Source organism: Schistocerca serialis, chromosome 3 (genome assembly GCF_023864345.2).
Source record: "Schistocerca serialis cubense isolate TAMUIC-IGC-003099 chromosome 3, iqSchSeri2.2, whole genome shotgun sequence".
Taxonomy (NCBI): domain Eukaryota; kingdom Metazoa; phylum Arthropoda; class Insecta; order Orthoptera; family Acrididae; genus Schistocerca; species Schistocerca serialis.
Window position 1 is genome coordinate 698,622,485 of NC_064640.1, and position 14,560 is coordinate 698,637,044.

The 14,560-nt window shown below is 39.7% G+C and overlaps 1 protein-coding gene across 3 annotated transcripts in view; it reads right to left on the reverse strand.

The window, feature by feature from the left end:
• Positions 1-14,560, reverse strand: part of LOC126470565 (uncharacterized) — a 271,605-nt gene that overhangs the window by 115,275 nt on the left and 141,770 nt on the right. For all 3 annotated transcript variants that reach the window (XM_050098506.1, XM_050098504.1, XM_050098505.1), the window contains one exon: positions 3,756-4,160. In XM_050098506.1, the coding sequence (XP_049954463.1) occupies positions 3,756-4,160 (405 nt within the window). The remainder of the gene's footprint in view (positions 1-3,755; positions 4,161-14,560) is intronic.

Genomic DNA, 14,560 nt, shown 5'->3' on the forward strand with positions numbered 1-14,560 from the left:
TTTTGGACAGTGATAGGCAAAAGTAAAAAGATTTTACAGTATGAACCAGAAACAAAAAGATAAAGCAGTGAGCAGCACACAAAAAAATTCACCTCGTCCAAAGAAAGCCCGCATGAGCAAATCCAAGGTTAAGGCAATGTTCATTGTCTTTTCTTGATACCAAAAGGTCTAATGCACTGTGGATTTGTGTCTCAAAGACAAACAGTTAATGACCAATTTTACACTCAAGTCCTTGCTTACTAGTGGGATGGATTGAAACACGTTAGGAAAGACATCATAACAAATTAATTCTGTATCGCAGCACAATGAGCCACACTATCCTCCTCATGCACGAGTATCTCACCAGCCTTGGCTGTAGTACAGCCCTGACTTGACATCAACAGACTTCTTTTTGTTTCCGAGAATAAAAAGAAGCTTGAAAGGACACCATCACAGATCATTGGAGGGGGTAAATGAGGGTTCAATGTGCTGCCTTAAGGTGGCTCCCATGATGCCTTGCCATCCAGGAAACCTGTACAGACTGAGTGATGCTACAGCAGCAAAGTGTAGATGCGGAAGAAATGTACTTTGAAGATTTTAAAGGTTTTGTACGTTTAAAGCAATGAATCTCTCTAAAAAAATATTCTACATCTACATCTACATCCATACTCCGCAAGCCACCTGACGGTGTGTGGCGGAGGGTACCTTGAGTACCTCTATAGGTTCTCCCTCCTATTAAAGTCTCGTATTGTTCGTGGAAAGAAAGATTGTCGGTATGCTTCTGTGTGGGCTCTAATCTCTCTGATTTTATCCTCATGGTCCCTTCGCGAGATATACGTAGGAGGGAACAATATACTGCTTGACTCTTTGGTGAAGGTACGTACTCGAAACTTTAACAAAAGCCTGTACCGAGCTACTGAGCGTCTCTCCTACAGAGTCTTCTACTGGAGTTTATCTATCATCTCCGTAATGCTTTCGCGATTGCTAAATGATCCTGTAACAAAGCGCGCTGCTCTCCATTGGATCTTCTCTATCTTTTCTATCAACCCTATCTGGTACGGATACCACACTGCTGAGCAGTATTCAAGCAGTGGGCAAACAAGTGTACTGTAACATACTTCCTTTGTTTTCGGATTGCATTTCCTTAGGATTCTTCCAATGAATCTCATGCTGGCATCTGTTTTACCAACGATCAACTTTATATGATCATTCCATTTTAAATCACTCCTAATGCGTACTCCCAGAGAATTTATGGAATTAACTGCTTCCAGTTGCTGACCTGCTATTTTGTAGCTAAATGATAAGGGATCTATCTTTCTATGTATTCGCAGCACATTACACTTGTCTACATTGAGATTCAATTGCTATTCCCTGCACCATGCGTCAATTCGCTGCAGATCCTCCTGCATTTAAGTACAATTTTCCATTGTTACAACCTCTCAATACACCACAGCATCATCTGCAAAACGCCTCAGTGAACTTCCGATGTCATCCACAGGGTCATTTATGTATATTTTGAATAGCAACGGTCCTATGACACTCCCCTGCGGCACACTTGAAATCACTCTTACTTCGGAAGACTTCTCTCCATTGAGAATGACATGCTGCATTCTGTTATCTAGGAACTCCTCAATCCAATCACACAATTGGTCTGATAGTCCATATGCTCTTACTTTGTTCATTAAACGACTGTGGGGAACTGTATCGAACGCCTTGCGGAAGTCAAGAAACAAGGCATCCACGTGTGAACTCATGTCTATGGCCCTCTGAGTCTCGTGGACAAATAGCACGAGCTGGGTTTCACACAACCGTCTTTTTCGAAACCCAGGCTGATTCCTACAGAGTAGATTTCTAGTCTCCAGAAAAGTCATTATACTCGAACATAATACGTGTTCCAAAATTCTACAACTGATCGACGTTAGAGATATAGGTCTACATTTCTGCACATCTGTTCGACGTCCCTTCTTGGAAATGGGGATGACCTTTGCCCTTTTCCAATCCTTTGGAACTCTACGCTCTTCTAGAGACCTACGGTACACCACTGCAAGAAAGGGGGCAAGTTCCTACGTGTACTCTGTGTAAAATCGAACTGGTATCCCATCAGGTCCAGCAGCCTTTCCTCTTTTGAGCGATTTTAATTGTTTCTCTGTCCCTCTGTCGTCTATTTCGATATCTACCATCATAAACAAATTAATTCTGTATCACAGCACAATGAGCCACACTACCCTCCTCATGCACAAGTATCTCACCAGCCTTGGCTGTAGTACAGCCCTGACTTGAAAGTTCTGGGACAGATCCTGTACGTCAGTAGTTTTGTGTACATGTCTCTGCTCAAGGGATCTGCAGTTAATTATGGCCAAGAGTGACACCAATTCGTTCTCATATTCTGTAGATAATTTGATGGGTACTCATCAGGCACTGGTGCATTATTGGGCTTTTGCAATTTAAGCTACTTTGCAGCAACACTAGTATTTAGTGCCGTATGACTCAATTTCGCAGTGGTGCAGCTATTCAATAAAGAAAATTTTCTTTTGTGAAGGCATATTTGAAGAGTGAATTTTACATTTCACCTTTTGTTTTGCACATACAATGCTTTCCCATTCCTATAGTCTTTATACAATACTTCATAGAATTATTGGTAAAAAAAAGAAAAGGATGACCCACAAGAAAAAGACCCACACATCCTTATGTAAGAAGCAATGAAAGAACTCCATCAATGAGATGTAACATTTAATAAATGGTGTGCTACGGTGTTTTTAAACTTATACAGTACTGAACTATTAAGACAAACAGAAAATGACAATTCGTTTTAAAATTATCGTAAGAAAGGCTGGCTCTCTCTCTCTCTCTCTCTCTCTCTCTCTCTCTCTCTCTCTCTTCCCCCCCCCCCCCCCCCCCCCCACCATCCCACAAGAAGGTAAAGGCAACAGCAAACCTATGTAACAGTAACTTCTAGCTGGAATCAAGAACATCCCTTCTAAGGTCATTTACCTGAAAGGAAACAAGGTAACCAAACTTGCTGTTACATAATTAGATTTAACAGCATTAAGCTAATTGTCATCATAACATTTTCACTGAATTAACACCTGTTCTTGACTTAAGTAATTTGTTAAACTGTTGAGTGAGTTTCAGATGATAAAGCAAGTGGTTGTTCCAAATTTCAGGCTGACTAAGTCACTACAATACTATATTGCAATTGACAACACTGGAGTGGCCAAAGCCTGAAAATACAAGAGGAAACCAAGGATGTCACATAATTCTTGGAACAGACACAATTATCTACCCATTTATCACTGTCTTAAGTTGCAATTTTTATTGTTGTTTAAATGTTCTACTAAAACTGACAAACAGTACCTATTTTAAACTATTTCCAGACATTTACTAAATCAGATAAAAGTTGCACATATCTAGCAATAACAAGGATAGCACGAACTACAGAATAAAAATACACACCGACGACAAAATATGAGAGGAGCACTAAACGCCTGACAACAAAAAGTGTCGGGAATGGTATACTAAGTTTTGAGATGTAATTTCTCGAGGTTCAGCTATTATTCCAGTGGACTGGATATAAAAAGTGCCTAAAAAGCAGCAATTCTTGTAGTTTTGCAGTATATGTTAAGACAATGACCAATGTTGACCTCCATGTTGTCAAAAGCTAAAGACAACACAGCATACCCATGAAGGGAGTGTAGTTACTTCGAAAACTATTCAAGGTGAAACTCCTGGCTGAAATATGCTATCAGAGTTGATACTACTATCAATATGATACTCACTTTCAGAAACAACTGGCTGAAGGGTGGTTGAATGTACATCAACAGTCACACTCTCAGATGTAACCACAGACACTTTGTTTTCTCCATTTGAACTGCCAGTTGAGATTAGTTTCTCATCACACAGTGTGCCACCCACATTTGTATCCATACTTCCATTTGCACTCTTGGTTTCAGTGGAAACATTTACAGTTCCTAATGAAGCATGCCTGCTGCCCATTACAGAGCTTTCAGTAATGTTGCAATTCTTTGTTAAGTTTTCAGAAAATGAAGTTTTACTATTATCCTCATCCCAGGATTGTTCTAGTCTTCCTATGACAAATGCCTGCAACTGGGTTTTTGATTGATGTACTGAAGGGGGTGAAATAATTTCTTCTGACAACTCAGTGTCACTTATTAATTCAACACCTGAAAATACAAAAACAAAAATTTCAATTATATCTAAGAGTTATAAACAAGCATTTAAAAAAAGAAAAAAAGCATGACAAATTATCCTAACGAAACAGAAATCAGTAGATGTGATGTAAATACACAGACAAACGATTACTGTTTCAGAAAAATGCGAAATTCACAAACTGAGCAAGTAAGTAGCTCGTTGGTTGACTATGGCCCTTATGCGAGCAGTTATTCAGCTTGGCACTGATTGGCAGAGTTGTTGGATATCCTGCTGAGGGATAGTGTGCCGAGTTCTGTCCAACTGACATGTTAGATAGTCAAAAGCCCTAGCTGGTTGGAGGGCCCAGCCTGTACTGCTCCAAACGTTCTCAATTGGAGAGAGATCCAGTGACCTAGCTGGCAAAAGTAGGGTTTGCAAGCAAGAAGACAAGCAGTAGAAACTCTCGCCATGTGCAGGCGGGAATTATCTTTCTGAAATATAAGCCCAGGATGGCCTGCCATCGAGGGCAGCAAAATGGGGCATAAAAAGTCTTTGATGTACCACTGTGCTAAATTTAATAACTGTATAACGGTGCACAAGCAACTTTGCAACCTAAAATGTCCTGTTATGAAAAGAAGTGACACCCCAGAATTTGGTAGCGATTATAAAGCTATGTATTGACAAAGTTGCTTGTGCACCGTTACACAGTTATTAAATTTAATAGTTTTCAATGGTGTTTCATGCTGTTTGGGGCAAAATAATGATTTAATAAACTTTTGGAAACATGCACTCATTGTGGGTTTTGGAGTTTTCTGTGCATACAAGTCATTTAGTATATTTTATGTGGTTGTTTTCAGCTGATGTTTCTTATTGTTTCAAGTGAAATATTTTTGTAAAATTTTCATTCACTGTTTTAACTTAATTGAGTGTTCCAGTGGCCATTTGAATTTTTGGTTGTAATTAATAAATTTTTTGAAGTTTTGTTGGTATTGGTATAAGCTGTAGTTTAGTAGTATTAATAAAAGTTGTTGCTTTCTTAGTAGAGAGAGAATTTCGAGACCGCTATGTAACTGGACTTAGGTAATGTAGACTTTTAGTTTTTTTCAGTAACTGTAAAATTTTACCACGAGTGAGAAGTGTGGGCTCTGTCATAGGTTTGTGAGTAGTGGGTTACGGTGTGGGATTTGTTCAAAGTATTTTCATTGTGGGGGGGGGGGGGGGGGGGGGGATGCAGTGGGGAATCCAGAATCCAGTGGGCATTCTAGCAAGATCCTCTCCTGGGATTGCAAAATCTGTAGTACAAATAAGTTGATAGAGGAGCAGGAGTGTAAGATCTGTGCCCTTCAGGTGCAGTTACAATACACAAAGGAGGAACTAGATAGGTTGAGGAGGGAGAAGGGTGCTGGGGAATGGGAACTGGCTGTTGGCAAGAAGACAGCTAAGAGGATGTGGTATTGAGACAGTTGTACTTTGCGTATATGCAGTAGATTTGACCAAATGTCAGAGTTGAGTGGAGAGGAGCCTCTTGTAGCTGTAGCTGTAGCTGTAGGAAAAATGCACCAGTCCTCTGAAGTTAGGAGGCCTAAGTCAGTTGCAAAATCTAACAGAAAGAAGGTTCTGCTGCTACATAGTTCACATGGTAGAGGTGTGGGCCAACTGTTGCAGGAAGTGTTGGGAAGTGAGTACCAGGTCACCAGCATTGTGAAGCCTAGTGTAGGGTTGGCTCAGGTGACTGACAGCATAGGGGAGTTACGTAGGAATTTTCCGAAGGAGGATCAGGTACTGATAGTGGGTGGAGCAGGGAATGGTCTTGATAGGGGCTGGAAAATGATGTAGGTGGTGACCTGAAAAGATGGCTATTCAAACTGGTGGCACCAATGTGCATTTCGTGCAACTGTTTCAGCGTAGGCGTGTTAACATAGGGCTGGAGAAGGCACTAATGGCACAGGGCATGGGTCACATTGCAATGATGCCAGTTGAGTCTATCAGTAGATCGAGTTTCACTAGGCATGGCCTGCATCTCAATATGTATGGGAATGGGATGCTGGCAAAGCTTATAGGTGACAGTGTAGTGGGTGGTGGTGGGATCACTCAAGGAAAAATTCCTGTCGAAGTTAGTGTTAGAGCTGCACGCTTTCTAGATCAAAGTCAGCTGATAGGTATACCTGTTTAAAGGAAGTCCCTGTAACTAAGGAATCACATTCAGACGACGTCATGTTTCCAAGTAGAGAAGGAATTAGCATATTTTTTCAAAATATAAGATGTATTAAAGATAAAGTTATTAAACTGCTTATAGATGTTGGCTCAAAGTTATTAGTACATTGGAGTACAACCTAAATAATTAGACAATTTGGAGGCCTCCTTTATCAAGATACAGATTAGCTGGCTGTTTTTCAAAGGGTTCCTTGCGGAGTGGGGGAGTGACCGTGTATGTAAGAAACAGTATTCCGTTTGAGTCCATAGATGTATCACGGCATTGCACTGAACAGATATTTGAACATTGTGCAGGGGCAGTTGAATTTAGTGAAACTAAACTTTAATTGTTGTTGTTTATAGGTACCCTAACTCTGACGTCAGAGCATTTCTGCTCAAGCTAGAAAGGGTTCTTGATTCACTTTATAGGAAGTAACAGAAATTAGTTGTATGTGGGGACTTCAATATTAATTTTGAATATGATTGGGCAAGAAAAAGGATGGTAGGTCTCCTGAATTCATATGATCTGATGCAGATTGAGTATTTTCCAACTAGGGTGCAGGGGAACAGTAGCACAACCATACACAATATTTTTATTCATTCTTCATTACTAGATGGGCATTCTGTCAGTAAAGGGTGAATAGCCTTTCAGACAATTATGCACAAATTTTAACACTAAAAGGCTTTTGTACTCAAACAAATGTCACATATAATTACAAACTATGCAGGAAAGCTAATCCAACGGCAATAGAGTGTTTTTCAAACCTCGTCAAGGAACAAGAATGGCAGGATGTTTATAGTGCCGATAACATAGATCACAAATAAAAGGTGTGCATAAAGTCCGGTAACACATCCAATTATTTATTGTAGAAGAACTAAACATTGTACAGATGTCATACATAATGCATTTTTCAATTATTTATTGCAGAAGAACTAAACATTGTACAGATGTCATACATATTGCATTTTGAAGAGAAACTCGAAGCATTTTTACAAATATTTGACATGCGAACCATGAGTGAAATGGCGAACATCTATACGGAAATCGAATACTTGCCATACCCATCCCAGCATGGCATTGTTGACTGTGGCAGTCGCTTCCTGTATTTTCTCCTGGAGCTCTGCTACATCACGTGGTAGAGGCGGTACATACACCAGATCTTTAATGTGTCCCCACAGAAAGAAGTCAAACAGAGTGAGATCTGGTGATCAGGGAGGCCATTTCATGAAACAGCTGTCCCCCGCACACAGAAAGCTCGCCCTGCACCTGATTCACCAAGTTTGCCGCTAGCGCCGACTATCGGCAAATTACCAAACTAAGCTCTGGCATATATATATATATATATATATATATATATATATATATATATATATATATATATATATATATAAATTTCAGGGTTTTTCTTCAAAATGACATATTATGACATCTGTACAATGTTTGGTTTGGTTCCTGTGCAATAAATAATTGAAAGTGTTCCCGGACTTGATGTACACCCTTTATAATGCTTTCCTTAACACATTTCTCATGCTCTTTGAGAGTTGCTTTCCATTAGAACATTCTAAAAGGGGTACTAGCAGTAAAAGGCAGCCTGGGTGGCTGACTAGTGGGATAAGGAGAACATGTAGAACAAAGAATGTTAGAAGTAGACACAATCAAGCTACAGTAGCCCATTACAAACAGTATTGCCAGGTGCTTAAAAATGTTATTAGGAAGGCAGAGAGTATGTGGTATGCAAATAGAATAACTAATTCACAGGATAAAATTAAAACCATATGGTCAGTTGTGAAGGAAGTGTCCAGTCAGCAGCACATGGTTGACGATTTAAAGTCAGTTAACAGTAAAAATATTTCTGTTATTGATAAATCAGATATATGTACAGTATTTAACAATCTTTTTCTAAGCGTTGCTGGTGAAGTAAATAAAAATTTAGTTTCTGCAGGGAGTCATATAACTCTTGGCAAATGCCTTTCCGAGATTGATGTCTGAAATACTACTCTGTGACACAGTCAAGCAGTAGATTGAGTTAATAATTAAATCACTGAAGACTAAGGACTCATGGATATGATGGAGTGCCTAGCAGAATATTAAAGTACTGTGCTGCACATGTTAGCCCTGTACTTAGCCATATTTGTCATTTTTCCTTTAGGAAAGGTCAGTTTCCTGAACAATTAAAGTACTCAGTGGTAAAGCCGCTTTATAAAAAGGGAGAAAGAGATAATGCTGAAGTTATTGAAAAGGCTGTGTACATAGGGATAATTGATCATTTTATATCACATAATTTGCTATCAGATGTACAGTTCGGCTTTAGAAATCTTTTAGCAACTGAAAATGCTATATTCTCTTTTCTCTACGTGGTACTGGTTGGGTTAAACAAAAGGTTTTGGACGCTAGGCATATTTTTTTGATTTAACTAAGGCGTTTCATTGTGTTGATCACAGAAGATTGCTCCAGAAGTTGGACAATTGCCGAATATAGGGAGTAGCTCACAATTGGTTCACCTCTTACTTCAACAACAGATAGCAAAAGGTCATTCTTCACATTGTTGAACATGGCTGTGATGTGGGTCTGAGTGTGGTACAGTCAAATGGAGGGTGCCATTTTTACTATTTTCACAGTATCTGAAGTAAGTGATCGTTTGACACAGAAATTAGTCTACTTTGCTTATTTTCATTTGCTTATGTCATATGGTACTATGTTTTGGGGTAACTCTTCCCATTCTGAAAGGATATTTTTGGCTCGGTAATGGGTGGTTCGTGCAATAAGTGATGTAAGTTGACAAACCTCTTGTCAACCCCTTCTCACTAGTCTGGGTATTTTGACATTGGTGTCTCTCTCTCTCTCTCTCTCTCTCTCTCTCTCTCTCTCTCTCATAAGCAGCTTTCACTCAGTTAATACTCGGCAGAAATCCAACCTGCATCGGCCTTCCTTAGCTCTTATGCAGAAAGGTGTGCAGTATACTGCTGCATCCATTTTCAATAAGCTACCACAAGAATTCAAAAATCTTAGCAGTAATCCACGCACTTTTAAATTGAAACTGAAGAGTTTCTTCATCGGTCGCTCCTTCTATTCTGTTGAGGAGTTTCTTGAAAACTTAAGCTGATTCTTATGTTATATTGTTGATTGTTTTACTTAAACTTATGGACTGACTTTTTTTTTGGGTTCATAAACATTTTATTTTTATCTGTTATTACTTTTATGTTGTAATTTCATGTACTGACACATTCCATGGCCTTTGAGATTTGCTCCTCAATTTTGTCCTACGGAACATGACGTGTAAATAAAAATAAACCTTTGCAGTAGTAGTCTGAACCACTAAGCTGTAATAGTAACAAGGGATTTGATAAAGTGTTTCCCTCCTTCATCCAACGCCATCTGTAGGTCGCAGTACATATTTTAAAATACAATAAATGCCAGTGTAATTGCTCTGTGTTGATAGAGACAGCAATGTCAAACCACTTATTCAATTTTGTCCTACGGAACATGACGTGTAAATAAAAATAAACCTTTGCAGTAGTAGTCTGAACCACTAAGCTCTAAAAGTAACAAGGGATTTGATAAAGTGTTTCCCTCCTTCATCCAACGCCATCTGTAGGTCGCAGTACATATTTTAAAATACAATAAATGCCAGTGTAATTGCTCTGTGTTGATAGAGACAGCAATGTCAAACCACTTATTCAAGCTACTAGAAGATAAGAACATATGAATCAGCTGCAAAATAAGAATCTCATATTTAAATGCTTGCTCCAAAGACCAAAATCCAGTTGGTCCTACAATTACTACCATTACTTAATGTAATTTAAATAACTGATGAGTAAATTACTCTTTTAGACTTTAGCTAGTTTTCACTTCCATCTGGTGGCGCCCCAGTAGGCTGATTGAGGAAAGGCTCCCAGACATGAGCAGTAATGAGGAATTGAAATACTCAAAGTGGACCTTAAATAAACTAGCCTACAAGTGGACAGCAGCACTTGCACTACGAATTATAAGTGAAGAGGGGGAGGAGGAGGAGATTAGTGTTTAACGTCCCGTCGACAACGAGGTCATTAGAGACGGAGCGCAAGCTCGGGTGAGGGAAGGATGGGGAAGGAAATTGGCCGTGCCCTTTCAAAGGAACCATCCCGGCATTTGCCTGAAGCAATTTAGGGAAATCACGGAAAACCTAAATCAGGATGGCCAGAGACGGGATTGAACCGTCGTCCTCCCGAATGCGAGTCCAGTGTGATAACCACTGCGCCACCTCGCTCGGTATATAAGTGAAGACAAAGTCAGTACAGCAATAGAGTAAACACAGACAGGTGAAGACAGTAACCATCAAACTGTCTTACTGTGATATGTGGAAAGCAAGGAAAAGCTACCATATAAATCAACTCACTGCAACACACCATTTACATCTATGATGCACCCTCCAGGGGCTATATTTTCCAGTGGTGAAATAGTCCCTCACTCAGATATCCAGGAGAGGATAGGTGGGGGGAGGGGAGGGGTTAATAATAGTAAGCAAAACAAGAATAAAATTAAAGCAAAGAAAATATACATAAATGTGGCAACAAGGAATGTAATACCATTGAAAATTTGTGGTAGCCTCGAGAACATAAAATGGGACATGAGAAAGCTACAAATAGATATATTAGGAAATAAAAAAATTAAATGGGAACATGAAGAGGATTTCTTGAGTGGCAGTATCCATGTAATATACTCAGATGATCAAAACAAAGTAACTGGTGTTGCTGTTTTATTGTCCAAGGAAAGGGGAAGAAGAGTCAAAAGCTACTTGCAGTATAGTGACAGGATAATTCTAATTAAACTGAAAGCAGGACCAGTATATTTAGCTGTCATCCCAGGAGATATGTTACCATCTGGACATGGCGACAACAAAATATAAGAAATGTATGAACAACTTAAAGAAGACGTGGAGAATGTTATTATTTAGGGTGACATGAATGCTGTGGTAGGAGTCATACAACAAACTGAAGTGACAAGAAGGAATGGATTAGGAACTATAAACTGAGGAGGACAAAGACTTCGTGATTTTTGCACAGAGAAAGAGCTGTCGAGCATCATAGTGTCCAAGACTCCCTAAAAAATAAAATAAAAAAACGTGTTTTCAGGCCTTTTGTTTCCAGGGTCACATTGTGCTTAGAACCTAACCAATTTCAATTGATTTTATGACAAAATCTACAAGTTTTATCAATATATAGGAACATAATGAGGCCTATACCTGGAGTTAAAAGAAGAAATATTAAAATTAACATGGTTTATTTCAACCACGTACCAGGATCTGGCACCAGAATTAAGTGACAAATGTAATTTGGAGAAAAAAAAATAATGAAAATTACACAATCCAGTCACATTAATGTGACCATTGCCTTCATCCGACATCAACGTGCAATAACCACTCACAGATGGCAGGTGGCAGCACTAGCGATTGAGGGTATATAAAGCATGTTGGGGGATGCAGAAACCGTTCAGTCTCGGTCGTAATGCAGAAAAGGAGTGATTCTTCTGACGTCCAAAAGGGTATGATCACTGGCTCTTGGACCATGGGTGGAATCATTTCCAATACGGCTTAGTTTGTAAACTGTTCACATGCAGCCTTAGTTAAAGTATACTGTGCTTCACAAACTGGCTCTATCCAAAACTGGCATTGAGGCAACATTGGTGCACCATGGCCCATAGATGGCGGAGGTCAAGGACAGCTGCAGAAAAGTGTACAGGCAAACAGATGTACAACTGTTGAGCAACTGACTGCCCAGATGAACCAAGGGCTACCAACAGGGAATTCTCAATGACGGTTCAGCAAACGCTGCTGTGTATGGGCCTCCACAGCAGACGCCTATTTCATGCACCTACGCTGATTGCTGTTCACTGGCTACAAAGACTGGAATTTGCATGTCAGTATAGCAACTGGATGTCTATTGAGTGGCGACAGGTGGCCTTTTTAGATGAATTAAGTTTTATGCTCCATGAGATGGATGTCTGTTGGCATGAAACATGTGAAAGCAAACACCCTGCCACAATCATTGTAAGCGTCCAGGCCAGAGGAGTGAGTGTTCTTGTCTGCAGAATGTTTTCATGGCATTATCTGGGTGATTTGTCATTGTGGAAGGCAAAATGGATCAACAAAAGTATGCATCCACTGTCGGGGCCTATATTCAGGCTTTTGGTAGGTGGTCACATCTCAGCACTTTCCACGAGTTTTGTTTTCATACTTTGTAGCACTCTTAGCTTACCTTTACTCACTTTCTTCTTTCTTTCATTTTCTATTGAGAACTTTTAAATTGTACTTTTCTCTGCTATGGTTTCATTGTGCCTACCAAGTGCAGTTTGGAAGTAGTGTATTAATTGCTTTTTAATAGTTAAGCATCCAACACTACCTGCAACCTTGATCAAATCATGAATGATACAAATGGCTATCAGAGTGACTTTAGTCAATTTTTTGACCAGAATGGAGTTATCAGCAAATATCCTTTGAGGCTAGAATTGCTATGGAAGAGACTGCAAGCACCCTTGATAAATTTCTTCACATTTTCATGTCCACTCTCAACCTCAATGATCATCATACAGAACTGACAGGTTCGAACATGATCCCCATCAAATTCTTTGAGGATTTCCTTTGCTGACATGATCTCTGCTAAATTTTGGAATTCATGGGCAATGGCATAAGCAGGCAGTGAGACGTGTCAAATGTCTCTTCTCATGGACAGCATCAAATAACACTTCTGGAACTAAACATGGAATGCCCTTCATGAAGAAATAAACTATTCAGTAGCTATGACTCTTAGGGATTCCAGAAGTGGTGGGAAGCAACGTTTTTAAACAGATTATATACAACTCTCAGAAACTGAACAACCTGTCAGTCACCATGCACTGTAGGTAAGCCACATGTCCAAAAGTCCAAAAGCACAGAACTCTCTGGATTACCCTCAAGTTCGTGTTTTCTTGCTTTTCAGCTTTCTTTGGAACGCCTTATTAACATTAGGACAATCTACAAAAACCTGAACAACCAGCCTTTTCATATTAGGATGCACCACAAATGGATAAATCTGGCGATCTATGGGGCCAGGGAATGTTACCAAATCGTGAGATGACACGGTTGCCAAACAATTCTAGCATATATGCCATTGATTGCCACGCAGTGTGTGATGTTGCACCGTCCTGTTGAAATTGGGCTTCTTGAACATTTAGAAAGTTGTTCAATTCACATGTAACGAAAGTTCGTAACATCTCCAAGTAACTTTCAGCACTGACAGTTATTGACACATTGGCAACCCATCTGATTTTCTCTTGTGGGGCTACCTCAAGAGCAAAGTCTACACAACTCAAGCAAAAACCCTGGATGAGTTAAAACAGAGAATTTGGGATGCAATTTACAGTATGCCAGCTGAGATGTTGCAGCAGTTAATGAGGAATCTCGACAGCAGATGTCACAAATGTATTCGTACACGAAGACGCCATAGAAAGGATGTAATTTTAAAAACATTATAAATGCCATCAATGTTTTGTAAATGGCAAACTTGTAAGGTTTCAATTACTATGAATGCAGTTTCTTTCCTTCATCACTTTTAGTTTTATTGGATTGTTGAAATGTTCACATTTTTTTTGTGTCACCCTGTATTATTCATGAAATCTGCCTCTTCCGAATTCCCACCAAGCCAAACACTGTTCAGCCCTAATTAGTTTGGAATAGCAGGAATCTACTGTAAATCCAAAAAATTATAGTATATGCAAACCTGTCATGCCCTAGTATCCCTAATTCAAAAGAAATGGATTTGAACAGGCCACAAACTCCCCTATAGGCACATGTCTTAGTGATAAAACCATGTCAGCAAACAAGTCAGTACATTTGGACAGAGTAAATGTAAACCACACCAAATACTCATTATACATCCTTGCTGGTCACACTGTGTCACAAACACACAAAATTACGACAACAACAAACCAGGGTAGCACAGCCATGCTAGTCACAGGCATGCTAGCCATTCCACAAACAGCAACAAACCTCCACACAGTTGATCTGGACTCCACCAGGCTGGGCTGGCTGGCTAGCTGAAGCATCGTAGTGATCAATGGGAGGGGATACCAAAATCCCAGTGGAGGATGGTCCCACAGCATTCAGCTGAAGGTGAACAGTGAGCATAGTACTGCAGCAAGCCACACAGAAGGGAACCAAATGCCTCTGCCCAAAATCAAATGTGACACCATGCCTTTTCCAAGGTTTTTTGGCAAAATGCAAAA